At 44.3% G+C, this 27,580-nt stretch overlaps 1 protein-coding gene across 1 annotated transcript in view; it reads left to right on the forward strand.

The window, feature by feature from the left end:
* The first annotated feature begins 23,752 nt into the window (after nucleotides 1-23,752).
* Nucleotides 23,753-27,580, forward strand: part of ARHGEF38 (Rho guanine nucleotide exchange factor 38) — a 178,682-nt gene continuing 174,854 nt past the window's right edge. The window contains exon 1 of the mRNA XM_077476667.1: nucleotides 23,753-24,151. Within this exon, the coding sequence (XP_077332793.1) occupies nucleotides 23,950-24,151 (202 nt within the window). The 5' untranslated portion in view covers nucleotides 23,753-23,949. The remainder of the gene's footprint in view (nucleotides 24,152-27,580) is intronic.

Consider the following 27,580-nt stretch of genomic DNA (forward strand, 5'->3'; position numbering starts at 1 on the left):
GTGTGACCGGCTCTCAATAGAGCCATTTCACACAGCTCTGGGGCGGTCGTGGTCCGCACTGGAAAAGGGTCCTGTGTGCCTTTGGCTCTGTTTCAGGTGCGAATTCAGGTAGAAATTCAGACCTGATTCACCCCTGAAATGGTGTACAGGGATGCATCGGACCCCCTGCTGTGAACTGCCGCCGGAGAAAGTGTGAACCCAGCCTAAATTGGCACTGCAGGAGCACCGTCAGACTATGACATGAACTCAGCAAAGCAGTGGAAAGGGAGGTGGCTTCCTGAGTGTGTACTGTACTGTCTGCCTCCCCCTACAATGTAGAACCCAGCTGTGTAAATGAAGGCAAAGTACTGCCATTTTTTTAAAAGATACATATATATATATATATATATATATATATATATATATATATAAATAGTCATGGCCCTATGACCGAGAGAGATGTGGATCACATAAACACGTGACAAGAATTGACCTGAAGTGTGCCTTGGTGGTCTGGTCGGTATGCCAAGAAAAGGGGGCATACCCAAGGTAAGTAATGGGTAGTTCATGAGGAAGGATGTGCTGAGAAGTGCCCTGAAAAAGGGAAGAGCGGGAGTGGGCTGCTCAAATATCCTCTGGGGTCCTCCCATAAATTCAGGCCACCATACTGGCCTTCATATTATATATATATATATATATATATATATATATATATATATGTGTGTGTATTTTAATGTGTATATATAGCCATGCCACTTAGTAGCTTTGTGTCCTCTGCCGGGTCTCTCGCCCTGCCAAAGATGTCATCCTATCAGCAGAGCAGGGGAGAAGGATGATAAGTCAGGCAGCTCCTGCCCCCCATCCAGTTCTGCAGCTCCTCCCACCCACTGCCCTGCTGATAGGATGACATCATTAGCAGGGTGGGAAACATGGGAGAGGACACACAGACTGACAGGAAAAGGGAGAGGGCAGTTTCTTGCCCCCCCTTTTCCTCATGGGAGAGCGGCTGGATCAGCTGTTTCAAGTTCCCCCGCAGAGCCTGTGGCCAGCGGGGAAACAGCTGTTAGTCACATGTTTTGAGAAGGGGTACAGGTGACCTCTCTTCATGACATATGAAAAGCCTGGGAAGAACTGGTTTAAACCAGTTTTCTTGGGGTTATAAAAAGGAGGTTCCGCTGAGGGGGCTCATTCGCCTCAGAAGAAAAGCTGTGGTGTTCTCTCCCCTCCCTCCCTCCCTATAAAATAAATTTGTATTTAATTGTATTTTAATTCTGTATGGTTATGTTAATTTATTCTGTCGCGGTTGTTGTTATGTGGTAAGTCACCTTTGCAAAAAAAATTAAAAAAAATAAATAATAATAATAATAAAATAAAAAATATATAATGATAATAATACTGAATTATAACAGCAAAGGGGGACAAGTTATTAAGAATTTTAATTATAGTGTTCAAATATGTGCTACCTGAGCCGTAGTGACTAGGTTAGCTTTAAGTGTATTGGATGAGTTTGTTGTGATATGTACTACATGCCCCTTTTGGGGATTTTGTGTTGCTGCCTGAGCTGTAGTGACTGGGCTAGCTTTAAGTTTATTGATGAGTTTTGATGAGTTATGTACAACATTTTGAAACCAATAATAAACAACCGCAGCCATTATTATCCAAACACTTGTCTTCTTGTCTTATTTCAAAAGTTATTGAAAAAAAATTCCGGCCTGCTGTCCCATGATAACTGCCTCTGCCTGCCAAAGGTAGGACTTGCAGGGGAAGCAGAGACTGAGAGGGGTCAGTGATGTAAGAGAGAAAAATGGAGGTCGTGACTGCAAGGGGCACTGTGATATAAAGGGGGAGAGAGCACGGGGCTCTGATTGCTAGATGCACTGTAATGTAAAGGGGCACTGTGATATAAAGGGGGAGAGAGCATGGTGAGGTATGAAGGCCTGTAAGATGTTCCATCAGCCACAGCAGCAGGCAGCAGGTCAGATCACTGGAACAGCTGATGGCAGCCGACCAGGACTGGGCAGACAGCAGGTGGCAGATGCTTGCCGGGCAGCTAGCAGACGGCTGGTGTGACAGGACTGGTAACACTAAGCAGGTGAAGAACCAGCAGAGACCAGGTAGCATTCAGATTAGAGTTGGAGAATAACTGGATGTAAGGTGAGACAAGCGAGGTCGGCAAGCGTGCTCCTAGGGAGTGATTTCTAACTGTGTGGGGAATGGCTTAACTGGAGAAAAACAGAGATCCACGTTTCTGCTTAGCAGATCTTAATTTTCCTCTCTGACAGAACTGCAGTCTGCCTTTTTCACATAGGCAAATCGCCGTTCAGCCTCTCCTATCAACGATCCCTGTGTCCCAGCAGATATTGCATCTGCCGGACCCACTGATTGGCTCCAGCTGTGTCCAGCAGGAGCAGGTCCCTGGCAGTCCCAGACCTGGAAGAAGAGAAAACTTACAGATATGTAGTTTCACGCAACCGGTGGGAATTCCAGAAACCGTTAAAGGGGGAACTGTGATGTAAAGGGGGACTGCGGACACTAATATAAAAGGGGGACTGTGCTTGAAAGGGGGATTGTGATGTAAAGGGGGACTGAGAACTGACTCTGTGAACCCCCCCAGAAAACCTATCCCTGTTGCCAAATAAGGTTGTGGACCACTGAGTGAGCCCACTGATCTTCCCTCATTTAGCCTGGTGGTAAGGTGTAAGGCTGCATTCACACAACAGCGTTTTGAATTGCGGGCAGATTTGCCACAGATCTGCACACAATTTGACAGCACCGAAGTGTTAATGACAAAACGCGGGACTCGCATTCGAGATGCCATTCATTTCAATGACACCTCAAATTGCGGTGTGGGTCTGCCGCGATTGTCATGCTATAAAACTTGCTGCAATCACGGTAACCCGCATAGTGAGACGCATGTCGCCCAAAAGCAGCTCCTGAACTATATTTGGGTGACATGTGTCCTGCGATGTGGGTTGGCTCGATTGCAGCATGTTTTATTGCGCGACAATCCCGGCAGACGCGCACCGCAATTTGAGGTATCATTCAAACGAATGGCATCTCGAATGTGAGTCCCACGTTTTGTCATTCACACCCTGACGCTGTCAAATCGCGGGCAGATCCGTGGCAAATCTACCCGCGATTCAAAAGGCTGTAGTGTGAATGCAGTCTTACAAGAAAAAAATAAAAGCGTATGGCTAGCTTACCCTCACACTGACTTTCTTTATCTGCATTGTGTTCTGGGTAAACCAGACAAATAGGTTTTATAGAAGTTAGTCGGCAATGTGAGCCTTCATATTTCTCTCAGGACAGATTTCCGTGAATGAGTATTGTTGTTCAAACAACACAAGTTTAGATGCAGCTATAGCAAACGCTCTGTGTGTGCCTCACTGTGCTCTCATGGAGATAAAATTACAGGACGGTGATAAATGAACACAAATAAGGCAGGTTCAAATCCAGTGTAACTGGAAATCTAACCAGTTGTCTATTATTGTACAGCATTGACTGTAGACCTTCCCCCATCATGTTTTAGCTTTTCGTTGTCATTCCCGTTTTTGTAGACATTTCATTATTCAACATATAAATTGTATCTACACAATGGAAACCAGGAAAAAAATTCAAATGTCCAATGTATAAGGTTAGGGCAATTTGAGCTGTCATTCTTCAGATGTATGTTAGAAAGTAAAACCTGTTTTTCATTCTTCCATCTTTTACACAAGGTCCCCAGGATTGGTGATCCTGCGGAAGTGAAGTAGTCAGCAGCTTTGATTACGGGAATAGAAAATAATGGAGGAGTAAATCTGTTTTAAAACTAATTAGTTTAAAGCAGAACTTCACCCATAAGGGAAAGTTCTGTTCTTCCTCCCCCCAGTTTTTTTGTATAATCTGAAAGATGATATTATGCAGAGTAAATAGACACCTAACATGTCACGCTTTAAAATTGCGCACACTCGTAGAATGGCGCCAAACTTCAGTACTTAAAAATCTCTACAGGCAGCGATTTAAATTTTTTTACAGGGTACCTGTTTAGAGTTACATAAGAGGTCTTGGAGCAGAATTATTGCTCTCGCTCTAACGTTCGTGGCAATACCTAACATGTGTGGTTTGAGCGCCATTTACACATGCAGTCGCGACATATGAATGCGCTCGTTTCTGCATGCGCGCACGCGGGGATGTGGGCATTTTAACCACTTCAGCCCCGGACCAATTGTCAGCCTAAGGACCAGAGGTCTTTTTACAATTTCGCACTGCACTGCTTTAACTGGTAATTGCGCAGTCATGCAATGTAGTACCCAAACGGAATTTGCATCCTTTTCTTCCCACAAATAGAGCTTTCTTTTGATGGTATTTGATTGCCTCTGCGATTTTTATCTTTTGCGATATAAATGGAAAAAGACCGAAAATTTCGAGAAAAATATATATTTTCTACTTTTTGTTATAAGAAAAATCGAATAAACTCAATTTTAGTCAAACATTTAGGGCAAAATGTATTCAGCCACATGTCTTTAGTAAAAAAAATGTCAATAAGCGTATATTTATTGGTTTGCGCAAAAGTTATAGCGTCTACAAACTAGAGTACATTTTCTGGAATTTACACAGCTTTTAATTTATGACTGCCTATCTCATTTCTTGAGGTGCTAAAATGGCAGGGCAGTACAAACCCCCCCCCCCCCCAAATTACCCCATTTTGGAAAGTAGACACCCCAAGGAAATTGCTGAGGGGCATCTTGAGCCCATTGAATATTTTTTTTTTTTGTCCCAAGTGTTTGAATAATGACACAAAAAAAATAAAAGTTTACAAAAAGTTGTCACTAAATGATATATTGCTCACACATGCCATAGTTGTATGTGGAATTTCACCCCAAAATATATTCTTCTGCTTCTCCTGAGTACGGGGATACCACATATGTGGGACTTTTCGGGAGTCTAGCCGCGTACTGCACCCCGAAAACCAATCACTGCCTTCAGGATTTCTAAGGGTGCAAATTTTTGATTTCACTCCTCACTACCTATCAAAGTTTCGAAGGCCATAAAATGCCAACATAGCACAAACCCCCCCCCCCCCCAAATGACCCAATTTTGAAAAGTAGTCACCCCAAGCTATTTACTGAGAGGCATGTTGAGTCCATGAAATATTTTATATTTTGCCACAAGTTACAGGAATATTACAATTTTTATTTTATTTTTTGCACAAAGTTGTCACAAAATGATATATTGCTCACACATGCTATGGGCATAAGTGAAATTACACCCCAAAATAAATTCTGCTGCTTCTCCCGAGTACAGGGATACCACATGTGGGAGACTTTTTGGGAGCCTAGCCACGTACGGGACCCCGAAAAACCAAGCACTGCCTTCCGGATTTAAATATAAAACGCTACCAAAAAAAAACTTTTAGCGATCGCAGGGATCAGGCCTGACTCTGCGAACGCTGCAGTTATGTGTTTAGTGTTTTGTAAGTGACAGTGATCGATCGATACTGCACTTGGGTGGGCTGGGCGGAGGGGCAAAACGCAGGTGCTAGCAGGTATCTGGGCTGATCCCGCTAACAATGCGTTTTTTTGGAACCCTAAACTGCTGGGGACGCTAGTATAGATCTGATCAGATCAGATATTGATCTGTTCAGATTCTATACCACTACGGGAGGTTTATGCTTTGCGCGTGGGTGTTAGCGGTACTGGCACTAACCTAGCGCTGCCTGGGGCATCGCAGACCCTGACCCTAAAACCTAATTGATATCACCCGCCGGGTGATCGGGGGGTTAAACCTTTATTGGGTAATAAATGGCGGGTGCCCTGATGCTATAAAAAGCAACCTAACTAACCAGAGTCCCCCGTAACACTTATACGGTGATCACTGGTGAAAGGGTTAACTAGGGGAAATCAGGGGGTTCAAATTTTTATTAGATAGTATATGGGGGTCCCTGGCGCAATATAAAAACCTGACGGGGAACCTAAATAACTAACTGGCTAACCAGCGTCACCAGTGACACTTATACGGTGATCGCTGGTGAAAGGGTTAACTAGGGGCAATCAGGGGGTTAAAAACATTATTGGGTAGTATATGGGGGTACCTAGCGCTATAAAAACCTGGCAGTGAACCTAAAAAAATAACTAGCTACCTAGCAACACTAATTCAGCGATCAGAAAAATGATCGCTTAGTGACACTGGCAAAAGGGGGTGAAAGGGTTAACTAGGGGCAATCAGGGGGTTAAAACCATTATTGGGTAGTATATGGGGGTACCTAGCGCTATAAAAACCTGGCGGTGAACCTAAAAAAATAACTAGCTACTTAGCGGCACCAGTGACACTAATGCAGCGATCATAAAAACGATCGCTTAATGATACTGGCAAAAGGGGGTTAAAGGGTTAACTAGGGGCAATCAGGGGGTTAAAACCATTATTGGGTAGTATATCGGGGTACCTAGCGCTATAAAAACCTGGCGGTGAACCTGAAAAAATAACTAGCTACTTAGCGGCACCAGTGACACTAATGCAGCGATCAGAAAAATGATCGCTTAGTGACACTGGCAAAAGGGGGTGAAAGGGTTAACTAGGGGCAATCAGGGGGTTAAAACTTTATTGGGGGGATAGGGAGCTACCCTGGACCTAATACTAACTGCCCTGACAGTTTTTACTGTCACAACTGACACTAAATGCAGTGATCAGTAAATAAATGATCACTGCAATCAGTGACACTGTGACTGGGAGGGGGAGGAGGGCGATGGGGGGGGGTGATCGGGGGGGGGTTTGTGTGCCTATGTGTACCTACATGTCAGTGTAGTGTTGGTGCACACTTACTTTCAGTGTTCTCCTCGTAGTCCGGTCAAAAAGACCGCCCCGAGGAGAATGACATCACTTCCTCCCTGCCTGTGTTTACTATACACAGCGGGGGAAGCTTCTCATTCGCCAGGAGCGATCGAGAGGGGATGGCCAGAAACCAACGGCCATCCCCTCATCCCGGATCGCTCCTGCAGCCAAACGGACCACCGCATCCAGCGGGAGGGGGTCCGATCGGACCCCCCACCCGCTGAAAGGCGAGCACGTACATGTACGTGCTTGTGCCTGTCGGTGAAATTGCACCGACGTACATTGCCATGCGGCGGTCCTTAAGTGGTTAAATAGGAATAGTGCATGACAAGTCTTCTTTACAGAGAGATGTGGAGTCTGTAAGACTCCACATCTCTCCTGTATGCTGGAAAGCCTGAGATAAAAAAACAAACAAAAAAAACAATCTCAGCCTTTCCAGCTGAAAAAACGTCCATGAGGTCATAACGTCATGCCCGGCCTCCAAAGGTCATAGAGATGGTGGGGGACCATCTGGTCCTCAGTTAGCTCTATGGTAAATGGCTCGGCCATTGCACGGGCGAGCCGGTAGAAGCACCGGAGGGTGGCGGGAGTGGAGGGCGTCCCCTCCCGCCACCTGTAAAAACAATAAAACTGTTGACCAGCAGCTATATTTGTTTTTACTTTGCAGGGAATAGCAGAAAAAAAGGGATAGGGAAAAAAAGATATCTGAATGATGACTGCAGCTGCACCCAACATTCAGATATCTCCACACAAAGTCCCGGACATCATACGCTGGCGCCGGGACCGGAAGACCATTGAAGAAACTGGTTTGGGTGAGGTGCTGGATCCCTGGGCAGGTGAGTGTCTGTTTATTAAAAGTCAGCAGCTACAGCTTTTAAATAAATGACTACAGCAGGGCTGGACAAACCCCAGGAGCCAGGTCGCCAATGCGACCAGAAATCGCAACCTGGCGCCTAAGCTGCCACCTGCCCACTCACTATTGATGCCCCAGACATGCAGCAGCATTAACACTGACTGCCGTCCTCCTCCCTCCTCCACACTCAGCGGCACCGCGCTAAGACCCCTTTCACACCACACCGCCCATTGCGTCAGCGGTAAAACGCAGCTATTTTGATTTGTGGCGCATTTCGGCCGCTAGCGGGGCGCTTCTACCCCCGCTAGCGGCTGCGAAAGGGTTAAAACCGCCAGCCATATGCCGCAATAGCGGCGTTTTGCCGGCGGTATTACAGCGCTGCCCCATTGATTTCAATGGGGAGAAGCGGTGGAGGAGCGGTAAACACAACGCTCCTTCACCGCTCCAAAGAAGCTGCTGGCAGGACTTTTTTCTGACGTCCTGCCAGCGCACCGCTGTAGTCTGAAAGCCCTCGGGGCTTTCACACTACACACAATGGTGCAGCTTCTTTAGGGCGGATTGCAGGCTCTATTTCTCACGCTATAGCGCCTGCAAAACGCCCTGGTGTGAAAGGGGTGTAAGTGTGTGAAACTGACAAGCAACGGAGAGAGGAGGATCTGTCAGATTTCAGATTGATGTCCGGGTGGGCAGGACACGGCCGGAGTGGGCGGGACCAGGCCGCTATCAAGCACCAGCCGATGGGATCTGGGCAGGCCGCCACGTGTATGTGGCCCGCCCCTTTTCTTAAGCAGCCCAATAGTTGGCTGTTGTTGATAGCTGCTGAGTCCCGCCCACCGACCGGGCCCCGCCCACCCCAGCCGGGTCCCGCCCACCCCGACATCAAGCTCAAATCTGACAGATCCGCCTCTCTGTTACTTGTCAGTTTCACACCCCGGCTGGGTCCCGCCCACCCCTGACATTAAGCTCAATTCTGACAGCTCCTCTGTTACATTTCAGTAACAGAGTGCTCTGTGTGAAACCTGCCAGTGCCACCTGCCAGCGCCAACCAGTGCCACTGCCAATCAGTGCCACCTGGCAGTGTCAGTGCCACCTGCCGCCACCAATCAGTGCCACCTGCTAGTGCCAACCAGTGCCACCACCATCAATACCAACGGCAACCACCAATCAGTGCCACCTGCCACTACCAATCAGTGCCACCTGCCACTGCCAACCAGTGCCACCTGCCAGTGCCGAGTGTCACCGTCAATCAGTGCCACCTGCCAGTGCCACCGCTAATCAGTGCCACCTGCCACCACCTACCAGTGCCACCTGCCACCACCAATCAGTGCCACCTGCCAGTGCCACCACCAATCAGTGCCACCTGCCACTGCCACCGCCAATCAGTGCCAACTAGTGCCACCACCAACCAGTGCCACCTGCCAACACCAACCAGTGCCACCGCCAATCAGTGACATCTGCCAGTGACAACTAGTGCCACCGCCAACCAGGGCCACCTGCCACTTCCAAGCCAGTGCCACGTGCCAGTGCCACCTGCCAGTGCCAATAGTGCCACCTGCTAGTTCCAAACCAGTGTCACCTGCCAATGCCAACCAGTGTCACCTGACAATGCCATCTGGCAGTTCCACGTGCCTACCAGTGCCACCTGCCACCGCCAATCAGTGCCACTTGCCACCGCCTACCAGTGCCACTTGCCACCACCTACCAGTGCCACCTGCCACCACCTACCAGTGCCCCCTGCCAGTGCCACCACCAATCAGTGCCACCTGCCAGTGCCAACGCCAATCAGTGCCATCTGCCAGTGACTAGTGCCACCGCCAACCAGGGCCACCTGCCATCACCAACCAGGGCCACCTGCCAGTTCCAAACCAGGGCCACCTGCCATCACCAACCAGGGCCACCTGCCAGTACCAAACCAGTGCAACCTGCCAATCAGTGCCACATGCCAGTGCCACCTGCCAGTGCCAGTAGTGCCACCTGCCAGTTCCAAACCAGTGTCACCTGCCAGTTCCAACCAGTGTCACCTGCCAAAGCCAACCAGTGTCACCTTTCAATGCCATCTGGCAGTTCCACGTGCCAGCCAGTGCCACCTGTTGCCAGCCTTACTCTTTCTGGTCAGCCCATAACCCTGATGTAACAGCATTTCATTGGAGTTATTGACTGGGTGCTCCATTGTGAGTTAGGGATAGGGGATGAAAATGAGTGGCCTTACCCCAGGAGCTGACAATCCATACCACTCTAAAAAAAAACTGGCTCCTAACTTTTTTAACTGGCTCCTAAATTCAAAGCAAATTTGTCAACCCCTGGACTACAGAACCGCAGCCCGACCAGCCACCGCAGTTGCACTGCGGCTACATGGCTGGGCTGCGCGAATCGCCGCCATGGTACGTCGGTACCATAGATGTCTACTGGGGGGGGGGGGGCGCGTGCGAGTGCCCGACGGTCACGATCACTTCAGCCCCAGAAGATTTTACCCCCTTCCTTACCAGAGCACTTTTTGCGATTTGGCACTGCGTCGCTTTAACTGACAATTGCGCAGTCGTGCGACGTTGCACCCAAACAAAATTTACGTCCTTTTTTTCCCATAAATAGAGCTTTCTTTTGGTGGTATTTGATCATCATCTGCGGTTTTTATTTTTTGCGCTATAAACAAAAAAAGAGCAACAATTTTGAAAAAAATGCAATATTTTTTACTTTTTGCTATAATAAATATCTCCAAAAAATATATATAAAACATTTTTTTTCCTCAGTTTAGGCTGCCAATACATATTCTTCTACATATTTTTGGTAAAAAAAATCAAAAAAATCACAATAAGCGTATATTGATTGGTTTGTACAAAAGTTATAGCATCTACAAAATAGGGGATAGTTTTATGGCTTTTTTATTATTAATTTTTTTTTTACTAGTAATGGCGGTGTTCTGCGATTTTTATTGGGACTGTGACATGGCGGACACGTCGGACAATTTCGACACATTTTGGGCACCATTGGCATTTTTACAGTGGCCGTCTATGGTTCCGACGTACCATGACGGCTATTTGCGCAGCCGAGCCATGTTGCCACAGTATAACTGCGGCGGCTGGTCGGCATGTGGTTAGGTACTTAAATTTGAATTGGTATGAGCCTGTTGCTATCCACTAAGCAGAAGACCTCTACTTAGTAGGACCATGGTGAAATAGGTAGAGGACAGAAGAATGATCTTGTCAGTCTGAAGCTGCTTTTTCACTATCCAATCACAGACTAGGGGTGAGGAGGGCACCTAGTTGTCTTACCTAATTGCAGCAGAGAAAGGTCAAATCACCAACTTGGCTCTGCTGTTTGGCAGACCTGTGTAAATCTCAGGACTGGATCAACAGCAATACAAATAGTTTGGCTAGTAGATCAGCCCCTCGTGTATTTTAAGGCGTATCTAGCTGTGTGCCTGGAGTTCAGCTTTAAAGAGACATTTTCACATTACCCACTGCACAGTGACTGTGGGGTTGATTTACTAAGGATGAATTGACTGTTCACTTTACAAGGGAAGTTTCACTTTACAGGGGACATTTTTAGCTTCTCATTGCATTTTTTTTATTTTTAGTGTACATTATTGAGTATTCTTTGCAAAGTGAAGTTTCACCATATTCAATTAGCTCCGACGAAATATATGGCTTGCAGAGTGCAATTTCACTTCAGAGGAAGCTTTGTATTCATTGCTAGAATACATTGCTTTCTCTTAATGGCTGGGCGCCAATCAGACTCTAAGGCAGGGGCACCCAACCGCTGGTCCTCTAATGTGACCCGCCATGTCTTGATCTGAGATGGCAGGGCAGCAAGCCCAGATCGTGGGTTCCTGACCCGCCATCTCCGAGCATTAGTTTGAAGAACGGAGCCGCCGCTAGAGGAAGCAGCCAATGCTGCCTGTATAGCGCTCGCTCCTTCACAGGTGGAGTGATACAAAATGTAATCCGCCTGTGAAGCTTCGGTTCTGCTCTCTACTGCAGCTGTATGTTTCTGTCACAATTATTCTTGGGGATGGTGGGTCGGGACACAGGATCCCGTGTTCTGGGACATCAGCCACCAGTATCAGTACCAGCCACCAGTATCAGTACCAGCCAGCAGTACCAGTACCAGCCAGCAGTACCAGACAACAGTACCAACAGTACCAGTACCAACCTGCAGTACCAGTACCAGCCAGTAGTACCAGTCATCAGTACGAGTACCCGCCAGAAGTACCCGCCAGCAGTATCAGTACCCACCATCCATACCAGTCATCAGTACCAGTCAGCAGTATAAACCAGCAGTAACAGTACCAGCTAGAAGTACCCAGCAGCAGTACCAGTACCCACCATCCATACTATCAGTATAAACCAGCAGTACCAGCCAGCAGTACCAGTACCCACCAGCAGTACTAGCCAGCAGTACCCACCAGCCAGCAGTACCAGTACCCACCAGTAGTATGAATAAATGAATGAATGACTTGTATAGCGCTACATATGCGAACGAAATGCTAGCCAGCAGTACCAGTAACATCCAGCAGTACCAGTACCCACTGGCAGAACCAGCCAGCAGTACCAGCCAGCTGCAGGAATACTGAGAAAGAAGCGAAGATTGAGGTCAGTTGAGGAGCAGGTAAACCGCTGTGCATCAGTGTGGAAGCAGCCTTAGGCCCCTTTCACATGACTGGTCCAATCGGGTCGGCCTGTCTGTTTTTCAGGTGGACTCAAACAGACTCTCCATTCACCTCTATAGAGCGGCAGATGTAAACGGACTTGTGTCCATTTACACCCACCTATCTGCAATCTGATTTCCTTAAAAAAATTTGAAAAACAGAAGGGGATCTGTCCCCTTCTGTCTGGGCTGATCGGAGGGCCCATAGGGTAGAGTGGGTTGCATTTGTGTCTGCTCTACATATGTAGAGTGGACACAGACCTGCCCTCCCATCTTTACGCTCATTGTGGCCCGCGACCGGTTACCAAGTCGATAAAGTGGCCCTTACTCTTCAAAAGGTTGGGCACCCCTGCTCTAAGGTGTTCTGGGTAGAAGGCAGCAAGTCTCAGCTCAAACCTAGAACATAGTGCTGTATGTTATATATAGCCTCAGCTACCTACAGTTTATGCAGCACATCCAGTGGCCTCACATTGAGGGACATAGTTTGTTTGGGCCAGCTATGTAAAGTGTATCCAAAGCTGAAGTTGAGCTTTAAATCCCTACATGACTCCCAACACCTGCAATCTGAAATCCTGTTTTTTTTTTTGTTTGTTCTTTTACTTTTTATTTTTTAGACTACAGTTTGCCCACTGCCTCCAAGTCTCCTTGGCTTCCGAAGCCTCAGCTTTAGCACAGTGGTCGGAGGAGGGCAGACCTTGCTTTTAATAAACAACTGTACAGGATAGACACATACAGAGGGCAGAAGAAAACACATACATATCTAAAGTAAAAAAACATTCTTTTTGATAGAACTCATTCTATGAATGGCCAGTATTACTGAAATTTCCAGTGGATGGTGGGATCTCAAAATACATAATTTCTAGTATGTAATTTTCCCTACAGCTAGGTATGAACCTTATTTAATTTGTCACTGTCAAGTCTATGTTGAAATCTTTTATCTTGTAGTCAAAGTTGTTTCTATTTGCATATATGACCGTACAACCGATGATTTGTACAAAGCTCTGGCCAAAGTAATTTAATCACTATGGTCAACTTGACCGAAAAGGGTAGTCTGAAAATCTCCAGCAGTGAATAAAGATGATGTGTAATCATACACTTTATTGTTTTTTTATCCAGAGGGTTAAACATTTCCTTTCAGGCTTAAAGTATATAATCTATTTTATTAAGAATGCTTATAAGAAAAGAAAGTCTGAGGCCTGTAAGCTGCACTGCAGGATCGTGTTGTAACAAGGTAATATACTGCTGAGAGTTTGTTTTGATCTTTGGATGAATCAAGTATTTAGCTAAATGAAGGCATGCTTCCCACTGATTTTGGATCACAGAAGAGAATAAAAAGAATAGAATAAATTGCACATAACTTTTAATAAATTGTAAAGATTATTAATTGCAGAAATTAGAATTGTTCTCCTGTTAGATTACATTTTTCAATTTAATGTGAACTTTAAATTATATGTAAACCTTAACAATTAACTGTTTTGTTATATCTGTTCAATAAATACAAATAAAAACCTATTCAATAAATTGTATCATGGGTGTATGGGACTTTCCTGGCATCAAATACAATTCAAAAACAGAATATATATATGAAAACAATTTATTACATCTTTATTACAAAACATAAAACCATATCTCAAAACATACACTATAGGCAAAAACTCATATATAACTCTTAGCCCTTGTACACACGGTCGGACGTTTCGACAACCAAATCCGAAGGATTTTGTCCGAAATTGTTGCATACACACAGTCGGACAAAGTTTTCAGAAAATCCAATGGTACTTAACGTGATGACGTTATTTCGTTACGATGGGACTACGTTCAGGCTAGTAGCCAATAGCTTTGGTCTAGGAATTTGATCTGAGCATGCGTGGCAATTTGTCCGATCGGAATTCTCTACACATGATCGGACAAAGTCTGATCGGAGCATGTTGTCAGAAAATTTTATAGACAAGTGGGAAAACTTGGTCTGTAGGATACTCCGATGGAAACAGTCCAATGAAGCCCACACACTGTCGGATTATTGGACAACACGATCCTATCGGACATTGTCCATCGGAATATCCGACTGTGTGTACAAGGGCTTATAGGTTTAAGTGTAACAGTCTTGATGTAGAAGATGTCCTATGGATGTCAAGTATCACTCACACCTAGAAACTCATAAAGAGGTTAGCAGTCCCAAGCCTACAAATGAAAGTTAAAAAGAATAAGCCTGGCATTGTGATGCTGCGATCACCACATGATAAAAGGGTCCCAAAAGGGGAAAAGGGACAACTGTAAATGCAGAGATCTAGAGGGCAGCTAGGAGTTCTTAACCACGTCCCAGAATGGGTCCATCCAAGAGTATGGCCAACATCAATGCCAGGGAAGATGTAGATAGGAGTCTTGTGGCTGGCCATGCTCTGAGATGGATTAATTTTGGTCTGTTGTTAAGATCTCCTAGCTGCCCTCTTGATCTCTGTATATACAGTTGTCCCTTTTTCCCCTTTTGGGACCCTTTGACCATGGGATTACATCACCTGAAACTGGATTACACTGGTTCACACTGACATGGGTCATGTCCAGCAGCTACACTTTACAAGTCAGCACTAACTTGCTGTCCTCCGTGGCAGGGATGGGGACTGTGGCCCCGCCCCTCCACTGATCCCAGAGGGGGACAGATAGGTGGGGTGTGTGTAGAACCCCACAGGAGGAAAAGTAGCTGGAGCAGCTGCCCTCATCTCCGTGGCTCCATCATCCCAAACGGCACAAGTCACTCTTCTCCCAACATGCCGCTGGCCAAAGGTCCTCCGCAGGAACCGCATCATCGTTCACTGCCTTCTCCCTTGAACCTCTACTTCCTGGATAATAAAGCTGTGGGGTCACCTGTCAGTTGCCTCTCAGGGAGCCTCCTACTGGCCTTGGGCCCTCAGGCGCTGCCCTGCAGTGTCCTTTCTGGGCTGCTGACAATATATCTAAGATGGTGGCATCCAGCAGCAGTCTAATGGCTTTTTGATGTGTACACAAGAGTGAATTTTACAGGTAAATAACATAAAGAACATACATAAAGTAGAACTATAGGCAAAACGTGTTCTTTCATTATGGATAGTGTAAGAGAGGGTAATATCCCCTGTCAGATTTTTTCTCAACATCTTTGTCCCATTGGGGACATTTTACTTCACTTTCTGCCCCGTAGACAAACAAGAAGTGGGAGGAAATCCCTGCAAATTAAAAGAATTTCTTGCGGCGCCTCCGGTTAACCAGAACTAGTGTCCCCATTGGAAGATTTTCTTTCTATTACACTTCTGGGGACATCACAAAAATGAGGATTTTCTTCTACTTTCACTTTCAATGATTATGGTAAACAGGACAAATAGAGAGGGGAAACGGGGCACAGACAGCAATAAAAACTGACAGGTGTTCTAATCCCTCCCCCCACTATCCAAAATGAAAAAAAAAGTTTTGCCTTTAGTTATAATTTAAATGCTCATATAACCTTATAGAAGGATTTTTTGTTGAATTAAAGGCCTGGAAACAGAGTCTCATTAAAATGGTTCTGTCAGCAAGCTGCTAACTGGTATAGGCTTTCACAAGGCCATCCCTCATTCCCATTCTTATTCAACCCAGCAAAGGATCTGCTGAGTTGGATCAAAATAGGACAAATGTAATTTTTGGGTCTTCCATTTTGTTTCCAATTTTTCCTTCCTTTTGTGATGAAGGAAAAACTGACCCATACAATCTCTAAGAGAGCTTTAACCACTTAGCGCAACTCGCCGTCATTGTACGTTGGTATTTTGACACTAAATATCATTGTTATGGCAGCAGATGGAGGGGAGAAAAAAATATTTTTGCAATATTGTATTGCATTTTAGTGTAAATGTTAGATCTGAGGTCTTTTTGACCCCAGATCTCACAGTTAAGAGGTCCTAACATGCTTTTTTTCTATTACAAGGGATGTTTACATTCTTATTAAAGTGGTTGTAAACTCATTTTTTTAACTTTTACCTACAGGAAAGCCTATAATAAGGCTTACCTGTAGGTAAAAAAAAATATCTCCTAAACCTGTACGGTTTAGGAGTTATTCCCCTCGGTATGCGCCGCTAACTGCAGCGGTGCATGCACACAAGGGGATTCTCGGCCTGAAAATCCGGCAGTGGCTGACCGGCCGGAATGAAATCTCCCGCGCGCATGCGCAGGAGTGACGATATCGCGGCTCCGGCCACTCACAGAGCCGGAGCCGCGATACCCGAAAGATACGCTGAGGGAGCATGTCAGCTCCCTCGGCGTGGATCGGGCCAGATGTCGGGGCCTCGTTCTAAGGTAAGTATTTCATAATGAGCTAGTATGCAGTGCATACTAGCTCATTATGCCTTTTGCTTTGCAGGTGTTAAAAAAAAAATAGCAGGTTTACTACCGCTTTAATAGGAATAAAAGTCACCTATTTTTTTTTTTTAAAAAGACAGTGTAAAAATAAAAAGTAAAATAAATAAGAAACTGAAAGAAATGTATTAAAGCATCTCGTCCCGCCAAAGTCGCGCGCAGAAGTGAGCGCATACGTAAGTCGCGCCTGCATATGAAAATGGTGTTCAAACCACACATGTGAGGTATCACCATGATGGCTAGAGCGAGAGCAATAATTCTAGCACTAGACCTCCTCTGTAACTCTACACATGTAACCTGTAGAAATGTTTACACGTATGGAGATTTTTAAGGGTAAAAGTTTGTCGCCATTTCATGAGCGGGCGAAAATTTGAAGCATGACATGTTGGGTATCAATTTACTCCGTGTAAAATTATCTTTCACAATATGAAAAAAATTGGGCTATCTTTACTTTTTCTTTTTTTTTTAAGTCAAAAAAGTGTATTTTTTCCAACAAAATTGCACTTGTAAGACTGCTACCCAAATAAAGTGTGACATAAAGTATTGCAACGGCTGCCATTTTATTCTCTAGGGTGTCTGAAAAAAAATATATAATATTTGGGGGTTCTAAGTAATTTATAGCATAAATAAATGATTTTAACTTGTAAACAACAAGTGTCAAAAAGAGGCTCGGTCCTTAACTGTTTGCATCATCTGGTTTGTCATGTTCTGGTCAGCAAAAACAGAGAGGGATGCAAACTTTTTCCTATTGCTTTTGACGGACCTACACAGATTCAGACTTGAGCGGATGTAAATAGGCACACCTTTGTTTAAATTCACTTACATCTGCGTGACCATAAAAATACATTCTATTCCATCAAGACCCATCAAGAAAAGGAAACATGGCCTAAGTTGCAAGCATATAGAGACAACTACACATAGGGGTTGATTTACTAAAACCGGAGAGTGCAAAATCGGCGCAGCTCTGCACAAAAACCAATCAACTTCCAGTTTTTTTTGTTTTTTTTTGTCAACGCTTAGCTTATCAAACTGAAGTTAGAAGCTGATTGGCTACCATGTACAATGCAGCTGCACCAGATTTTGCAATCTTCAGTTGGTAAATCAACCCCATACTGTCAGTATGTTCAGCAGTTTTAAGTGACTACACTGTGCTCAAATGCTTGGCTGTCCCTATTACCAAAAACTTCAGAATTTCCTACAACTTATGTATATATATATATATATATATATATATATATATTTAAAATTATTACATTTCGGCCATTCAGAAAACTTTTTCAATAAACCTTTACATTTTTTATGGCTTTTGTTTTCTTTTACTTCTTACTCATTATATTGTCATTGATTGTGCCATAGTTTTAAGTCTAGGCAGAATCTATTTAAACCACATGAAAAGGACTGAAGGGTTCCCAGCCTCAAATCGTGCTGAATGGTGGGATCTAGGAGAGGAGGATTTGTCATTGCACATATACAATTCCACCAGCTGAATTCTTTGCTGGAGATTCTGGCTTGGTTGGCCCTATTGTACTACAGTTATGTGAGATGTGACAGCTGGCTTAGCTTCTTTTATTAACCTTTATTCACTATCTCCTCTAAAAAGACTTAGCTAAACCTGCTTATACACTTTCCATTTGAAGAATTGTTAAGTCAATTTTAAAAATTGCACTTTATATTTAGCCACAGAGTGGGGAAAAAAATGCAATTCAAAATACGATTTTTTTTTCGTGCGATATTTTATTATGTCCATGTTTAAACTTTAAAAGTTGGATTTTAGTTTAAAAACTCTTAGGGACATGTTACCAAACTTGGTATCAAAGGCCACAGTGTCATGATAAATATATAGGGTCTTCATTGTTGGCCCTCTTTTGAAAATGCTAGTTGCCTAGCTGTGTCTGGGTTCAGTTCTTTTGAGTCATCATAAACCCGTAGCAAGAATTCTGTAAATAAGTGTCAAAAAAGTGTCAGAATCCCTCAACTTATTCCAGGTCAGAGATTCAAAAAGCACTGAATAAAAAAATTCAGCACGTTCGCCAGGAAACGAACACGCCGGAAGAAGAGGTCAGCAGTGAAACCATACCTCCCAACATTTTGAGATGGGAATGAGGGACACCTACTAGCAAACGTATGTAGGCATAGGACACACCCCGCCACACCCTTAAAGGGGACATAACCAATAAAAAAAAGGTTAATTAAGCCTAAATTATTAAATAAGTGTTTTTTACCACTAATATTCCTTTATATTGGCTTTTAAAATTGACAAATGCAGCAATTTAGATCTTGGATGAAAAGTTTAGCTCTGTGAAACACTTTTTGAATCATAAAAAGTGAATTTTTATATACAACTATATACATCAGACCAAAATGAGGGACAAATGAGGAGGAAAGAGGGACAGAGGGTCATTGCTCCAAATCCAGGACAGTCCCTCGAAATCATGGACAGTTGGGAGCTATGGTGAAACCTTCAATATTTGTCTCGTGACAAGTCACGTTAAAGAGAAATTTCACCCTGTTGATATTCTCCTTCCATTGTTTCTCTCCTGTGCCACCATCCCCAAATATCCCTCAAGTACTCCAATGTACTGCACGTCTCTGCTAGGTATTTGAGACCTGGCAGAGACCTGTGGCGTATCTGTGTATGCTTGGGGCAAACCAGACCATGAATACACATACCGCTGGTTACTGGTATCTAGGACCTTGTAGAGATCCATGGGAATTACCTGCATGTGCGCAGACATTCTATGGATCTCTTGTGATGTTAATGGTCTCCCATCAGTAATACACTGCCTCCAGGAATGTGTGGCGAAGACATCCCAGAAGGCAGAAGCACTATAGCGTAAAAAGGTATGAAATGTTTTAAAAAATGATGAAACATTTTCCAATTATGTAAGAGGGAGGTGGGAGGATAACAAAAATATATTTTAAGGTGTTAAGTCCGCTTTAAGGAATAGGTCATTCTTGTATTGTTCACAAATAAATATTTTAAAGTAGTGCACATTCAGTGTGATACATTATGACCATCCTTTAGGCCGGGTTCACACCGCTGCGATGCAGGAAAGCCGCGAATCCGCTGCGCTTTCCCACATCGCACACCTCCCGCCGGCAGTTCACACTGCCCTATGCGGACGGCTGGGAGTGTCAATGATATGTTAATGACACCCCCAGATCCGTCCGCATATCGCAGTGCGATCTGCCGACTCGCACAGGAATCGGATCGCATGGTGTGAACCCCCATGCGATCCGATTCTGTTGCGGACCAAAAAAAGGGTCCCGTGCGAGTTTGCTGCGGGAGCGATGCGAATTCAGCCATACTATCTGTATGGCTGTACTCGCATCGCTACGGAGATCGGATGTGATTTGCGGTGCGAATCACATCCGGATCTCCCCCCGCAGCAGTGTGAACCCAGCCTAAATCAATGTTTGCTTCAATATTGATGGTTTGCATGCTTTTGTAAGTTAGAACCTTGCAGTGATGCAAGCCCATTTAAATATAATATGAAACATGGTTTCAAAGGACAATCTGGTGCTAACGGCACTACAATTTATTTTAACTAGGGACATATCTTATGAATTTAAATAGAGCCAGTATATTCCACAGTGCTTTACAGAGAGCAATGGGGGTTATTTACTAAAGCTGGACCATGCAAAATCTGGTGCAGCCCTGCAAAGAAACCTATTAACTTCCAGGTTTTGTTTTCAATAGGGATGAGCTTCGAGCTTGAGTCAAACTCACGTTCGACTCGAACATTGTCTGTTTCGACCGTTCGCGGAACAGCGAACAATTTGGGGTGTTCGCGGCAAATTCGAAAAGCCGTGGAACACCCTGTAAAAGTCTATGGGAGAAATCTAAAGTGCTAATTTTAAGGGCTTATATGCAAATTATTGTCATAAAAAGTGTTTGGGGACCTGGGTCCTGCCCCAGGAGACATGTATCAATGCAAATTTTTTTTTTTTTAGGAGCAGTGATTTTAATAATGCTTAAAGTGAAACAATAAAAGTGAAATATTCCTTTAAATTTCGTACCTAGGTGGTGTCTATAGTATGCCTGTAAAGTAGCGGTTGTTCCCCAGTGACGTGCGGGTGACCCCACCCCCTCTGATGTACCTGCATTACATCAGAGGGGGGCTGGATCACCCGCACATCACTGGTGAAGCCCGGGTTTCCCCTTGCCTCAAAGGGGGATGGAATCACATGGCGGGTGGCCCCGTCCTCAGCTAAGAGACCTGTCAGGCTGCCGGGATTCCCGTGGTGTCTCTGGTGGAGACAGGATGCGCTATGCTGGACATCATCCTTGGATCCTGGACTTGGAGAGGAGAGATCATCCATCACTGGACCCCGGAGAGATGATCACCCATCGCAGGATACCGAGAGTGAATTGCCACCGCTGGAATCTTTTTTTTATTTTTTATTTTTTTATTTTTAATAAAGGACTTATCCCAACGGTGTCTGTGTGTTTTTTACAATTTTTTACACTTTTTTGTGAAATGGTAGGGGTACAATTTACTTGTTACCATTTCAAACAGGGGGGGGCGGGATCTGGGAGTCCCCTTGTTAAAGCGGGCTTCCAGGTTCCGATAAGCCCCCCGCCCGCAGACCCCCACAACCATCGGGCAAGGGTTGTGGGGATGAGGCCCTTGTCCCCTTCAACATGGGGACATGGTGCTTTGAGGGGTCACAGACCCCCAAATCATCCTCCCCATGTTGAGGGCATGTGGCCTGGTACGGTTCAGGAAAGGAAAAACGGTTCTCTCGCCCCCCCCCTCTTTTTCTGCAGCCTGGCAAGTTGCATGCTCGAATAAAGGGTCTGGTATGGATTTTTGGGGGGAACTCCACACCATTTTTTTTTAATTTGGTGTGGAGTTCCCCTTAAAATCCATACCAGACCTGAAGGTCATTATAGCCACTAGTGCTTTTTAATTACTTTTTTTCCTTCAGAAATGACGCTTTGTGCAAGGACAGTTCTAAGCATGGGAAACAAGCGCTACTTTACAAGCATACTATACACACCCCTAGGTATGAAATTTAAATAAATATTTCATTTTTATTGTTTCACTTTAATCATTATTAAAATCACTGCTCCCAAAAAAACTGCCGTTTTTAAAACTTTTTTTTGCATTTATACATGTCCCCTGGGGCAGGACCCGGGCCCCCAAACACTTTTTATGACAATAACTTGCATATAAGCCTTTAAAATTAGCAATTTAGATTTTTCATGTTCGAGTCTCATAGACTTTAACGGTGTTCAGATGTTCGAACAAATTTATTGCCTGTTTGCATGTTCTGATGCGAACCGAACTGGGGGGGGTGTTTGGCTCATCCCTAGTTGTCAAAGCTTAATTTAACCATGTGAAGTTAGAAGTTGATTGGCTACCATGCACAGATGCACCAGATTCTGAGTGCAAAAGTTTTAGTAAATCCCCCAAATGAGCCATGCACATCATTCCCTGCCATGAAAGTAGTCTAATGTGTCCACAACAGTCACAAACTTGTATGTTGGGTACACTTTTTGACAGAGGCTGATTTACCAATAGTAGACTGAATGTCATGTGAGGCAGGCACTTTAGATTGTAAGCTCCTTGAGTGCAGAAACTGCTGTGCAGTACAATATGCAAATCACTGCATACATTGTTAGTGCTATATAAATACCTTTAATAAATAAGGAACAGATAAATACTGATTGCAAGAAATATTTAACTGCAAGCTGGACAATGTCTTTAATCTCCTTTCCTCCTAAAATCAATTACTTTACTCTGAACAATGTAAGTCTTTGGTCAGCTGTAGTTCACAGAAATAAAGTCACTTATTAATGATCACCACTTGATAGCTGAGAATATAGCTGGCCATGCACTTATAGAATTTCTTTCCAAAAAAGTTACATTTTGGAATGTTTGTTTCATTTTCTAATGGCTAGTGGGGTCAAATCAGCGACCATAGTTGACCATAGCAATTGAGACGATTTTAAGGAGCAGAATAGGAAATTTTTCTTGTTTCTTATCTGAACAAACAAAATTCAAACCATGAATGTGGTTTCGTTGGGGAAAAATTGTACATTTTTAATGTGCATGTGATAGACATAATAGATACCTGTTTAATACTTCTAGGATTCCATTCAAATATCAAGTCTGGATGACATTTTAGGGATTTTTGAAATAAATTAGGGGCCTTTCTGACTGATGTGTTTTTGCTGCGACTTTACCTTGCTGGATGAGTTTACCTTGCTAAAAACACAAGAAAACCAATAGATATGTCTCCCTTTAAATCCTATGGTACGCTTCATGGGTGTGGTGTGTTTTGAAAAGTCCTCCATGCTGCATGTTTGATGTGCTTTTCAAAACTGCACCAAAAATGTAGCTCCCCATTGAAATGAATGAAAAACGCATAAAAAATGCACCGCTGTTGCATTTTTAGTGAGTTTTTTGAGTCACATGTCCACGTTTCACAAGTGCATGCCAACCAGGCAAACGCACCAGAAACGCATATGCAGTTTTAACATTTTTTTTGTCAAGGGACCGTCAAGGGAGTCTGAAAGAATCCGAAGTTGACTCAGTGATGGCAAGATCGAATGCATTGACGAGCGAGTTTTTCAGAATTTCAATTGAAATTCTACTGGTGTATGACCAGCTTTACGCTGTCAAGCTTTCCGGAGAAGGAAAATGATGAGCGGGGGTTGTGCGAGGGCTTGGTTTGTTAGCTTTACTTCTTAGCAATCCTTTCATCAGTCAAGGAAATAAGTACAGAGATTACAATGTCTTCCTCGCAAGGTGCAGACACCTGTATTAGCATACAAAGCCCTAGAGAACATTTGACACTTTTAGTTCCAGGTAACATACTATATTCGCTATGTGTCCCAAATGTTAGCAACATTTCTAATGCTGCTTGTGCATTTGTCACAAATGGCTGGCACAATAGGGAAAGGATAACAAAAGGCATTGAATGCAGAGGTTGGACTCCCCTCTGTGTTGAAGGGCTTAGCAATGTGCAATCATTCCAAGCTTTATTATCACTCAAGGAGTTAAAGGGAAGAGAGCACACTCCTCTGCCTAAGGAAGTTAAGTTTGGCCTGGGTAAGAAAATGAGCCAGTGCTGCTTTGCCAGCTTGTGCTGCGAGTGTCTCAGGTGACAAGCCCTCAGGTACATTGTAACATGACTTCATAGGGGAGGAGCTATGAGCTGTACAGGTGTCTCCCTTAGACAGGTTACTAGTGTAGGTACAGCTGATTACTTAGAACCAGCGCTGACTCATTCCATTGCTGGAATCACACATTTATAAAATAAAGCGGTGGCAACGGAGAGGCTGCTTTGGATGACCGGCCATGGACATCAAGGACATGAGTGGAAAAGATTCTGGAGGGATCAAGAAGAAGAATCTAACCTTTCTCAAAAGCAGGCTATACATGTTAGAGAGGAGGAAAACAGACACCATAGTAGAGCAAAACACCAATGGGGAAAATGGAAATTCAGGAACCCTGCGCAGGAGTCAGTCTGACAGAACAGAATATAACCAGAAGCTAAAAGGTAAGAAAGAAAAATTTCAATAAGTACACTATAATGTTGACTGTAGATAGACAAAATTTGCGTGAGACTTGCAAGATCTGCATTAGAGAACGTCTGGCCTGCACCAGATGCTGCGGCGACAGTTACTTCTGAATCGTGCGATCTTTCTTTCAGAAATGCACTTGCAGTCTCAAGAACATTGATATTTTTTTTGGAAAGAGAAAAAAAAAAAAAACTTTAGCATAGTCTTTCTTAAGTCTCAACAAGGGTTCTATGGAACGTTAGAGTTCCTCCAGAGGTTGCTAGGGGTTCCTTGAGCAGTGTGTAATTTCTGTAAGCAATAAGTAACCACTGACAACATTGATCTTTTAATGCTATCTGTAAGGGTGGATTCTTCCTGATGACCACAAGCCTAAAAAGCATTCTTTCAAGTGACTATTACTTATTGTACTCAGAGCTGTAGATATGGTCATTTATAGGAGGGGTTCCTTAAGACTGGGAAGTTATTTCTAAGGGTTCCTTGATATTAAAAAAAAGTTGAGAAACAATGCTTTGCCAGCACTGTAACTGTTTGCATTGTATGCAAAAACCCACAATATGTTTATGTATAGCCATCCTTAGGCTTGGAAGAGAACTTGGAAGCATTGCTCTTTAAGATGTGTTTAGTGTGTTCTTATCTGACTTAATCCATCCATGTACTCGTTCATATGTGGTATATAGTAAATTGTATATTCATGGTAATACTGTGATCAATGCCTACATTTTTACTGTGCAGCCTTCAGTAGAACTATGCAAAAGTATGTGTCTTGTCAGTGGCAGCTGGTGCTCAAAATATTTGGGGGGTGCAAACAAACTAAAAAATAAAACTGTTCAGGTGATTATGTATCATTAAGATACAATAAATGTACCATGAATCAGTGATTTTAAAAAAATCAGTAAACATAAAATGTGCACATCAATTGCCGCCTCACTGTGCCCATCAATTGCAGTCTCACTGTGCCCATCAATTGCAGGCTCACTGTGTCCATCAATTGCAGGCTCACTGTGCCCATCAAATGCAGGCTCACTGTGCTCATCAATTGCATGCTCACTGTGCCCATCAAATGCAGGCTCACTGTGCTCATCAATTGCTTGCTCACTGTGCCCATCAAATGCAGGCTCACTGTGCCCATCAAATGCAGGCTCTATGTGCCCATCAATTGCAGCCTCATTGTGCCCATCAAATGCAGGCTCACTGTGCCCATCATCAATTTCAGTCTCACTGTGCCCATCAATTGTAGCCTCACTGAGCCCTTAAAATGCAAACTCACTGTGCCCATCAAATGCAGCCTCACTGTGCCCATCAACTGCAGCCTCACTGTGCACATCAAATGCAGCCTCATTGTGCCCATCAGTTGCAGCCTCACTGTGCCCATCAAATGCAGACTCATCGTGCCCATCATTTGCAGCCCCACTTTGCCCATCAATTGCAGCCTCACTGTGCCCATCAAATGCAAGGTCACTGTGCCCATCAATTGCAGCCTCACTATACCCATCAATTGCAGCCTCCCTTTGCACATCAAATGCAGCCTCAGTGTGCCCATTAATTGCAGCCTCACTGTGCCCATCAAATGCAGGCTCACTGTGCCAATCAAATGCAGGCTCTATGTGCTCATCAAATGCAGCCTCATTGTGCCCATCAAATACAGCCAGACTGTGCCCATCATATGCAGTCTCACTGGGCCCATCGTATGCAGCCTCCCTGTACCCATGAATTTCAGCCTTACTGTGCCCATCAATTGCAGCCTCTCTGTGTCCATCAAATACAGGCTCATGGTGCCCATCAAATGCAGCCTCATGGTGCACATCATATGCAGCCGCACTGTGCCCATCAATTGCAGCCTCACAGTGCCCATCAAATGCAGGCTCACTGTGTGAATCAAATGCAGGCTCACTGTGCCCATCAATTGCAGCCTCACTGTGCACATCAAATGTAGCCTCACTGTGTCCATCAAATGCAGCCTCACTGTGCCCATCAATTGCAGCCTTACTGTACCCATCAAGTGCAGCCTCACTGTGTCCATCAAATGCAGGCTCACTGTGCCCATCAAATGCAGCCTCACTGTGCCCATTAATTGCAGCCTCACTGTGCACATCAATTGCACCCTCGCTGTGCCCATCAAATGCAGGCTCACTGTGCCCATCAAATGCAGACTCACTGTGCCCATCAATTGCAGCCTCGCTGTGCCCATCAAATGCAGGCTCACTGTGCCCATCAATTGCAGCCTCACTGTTCCCATCAATTGCAGCCCTACTGTGCCCATCAATTGCAGCCTCACTGTGTACATCATATGCAGTCTCATTGTATTCATATAATTGCTCTGCATCCACTCCACTGCTAGATACTGTATTTCACATTCCTAACCTGGTAAAGCCTTTGAAACAAATGTATCAATATAAATAATTAAAGACAATATTTTTTTCTCTTTCATTTATTTTACATTTCTCTGAACCTACCAATCCGGCCAAGAGATTGTGAAAGAAGACATTGCTTGGGCCGTGCGTTCCATCCACGGAGCTGCGGAGTTACTTCCGGTTTTCCACTGGCACAGAGAAACCAGAAGTGACACCACAGCTCAGAGGTAAGCACCGCCCATATCCTACTGTGGTGCCAATAGAAAACCCCAAAGCAAGGAGAATGACTGCAAGATGGGAGTGTTCAGGTGCATTGCTTTGTGCCAAAAGGACTCCCAAAAGCAGGCAAATGAAGCGTCTCACCTGCAATCACGTGATTGCATAGACGTCATGCTGCCCATAGTGCACAGTGCACTTAAAGGACCTTTTTTTGTTTTTTTTTAAAGGACCTTTTTTTTGGTGACTAGCTTTGGGTGGGCGGTGCCCGTGCGCCCCCGATGGAGGGGCCACTACGGTATCTTGTCTAAAGTTATAGGACAATCTGGCTCAACTGTCAACTGTCTCAATTCAATATGTTTATTGTTGCTGAGATGATGGATGGCTGGATGTGGCTGTGTGCAGAGTAGGAGTAGCAGAATTTTTGTGTCCAGCACAATAGTGCAGATCTTACTGCATCTTATCTCCCTGCCTATTGCTTTTCCCAATCTCTCTGTTTGCTGAACCATGTTAGGTTTGAATTCATGAATGCTTATACCATTGTTAAGGCCTTATGGTTGTCCTAAGCCAGTATTATTAATTATGTCGTTTTGCCAGTTGTGTGTTCAGCATTGCAAACTGTAGCCAACATCAACTACTCTAATGGGCCGTAATTACCCACGTATAGTGAATGCCTGAAGGGCAGTAATGGAAAACAACAGTTTCCATTTACAGAAATCACTGACAAATATTACCGATTGCTGGGATATATTTTGCACCTTGCTTTACTAATTATGACTACTTCATGCATCCCTGTTTGTGGGAAAAGATATCACCTGTGAAATCATCTGCACCCTATAT

This window comes from Lithobates pipiens, unplaced genomic scaffold (genome assembly GCF_037356315.1).
Source record: "Lithobates pipiens isolate NorthernLeopardFrog02 unplaced genomic scaffold, aLitPip1_a1.2 Scaffold_13, whole genome shotgun sequence".
NCBI classification, from domain to species: Eukaryota; Metazoa; Chordata; class Amphibia; order Anura; family Ranidae; genus Lithobates; species Lithobates pipiens.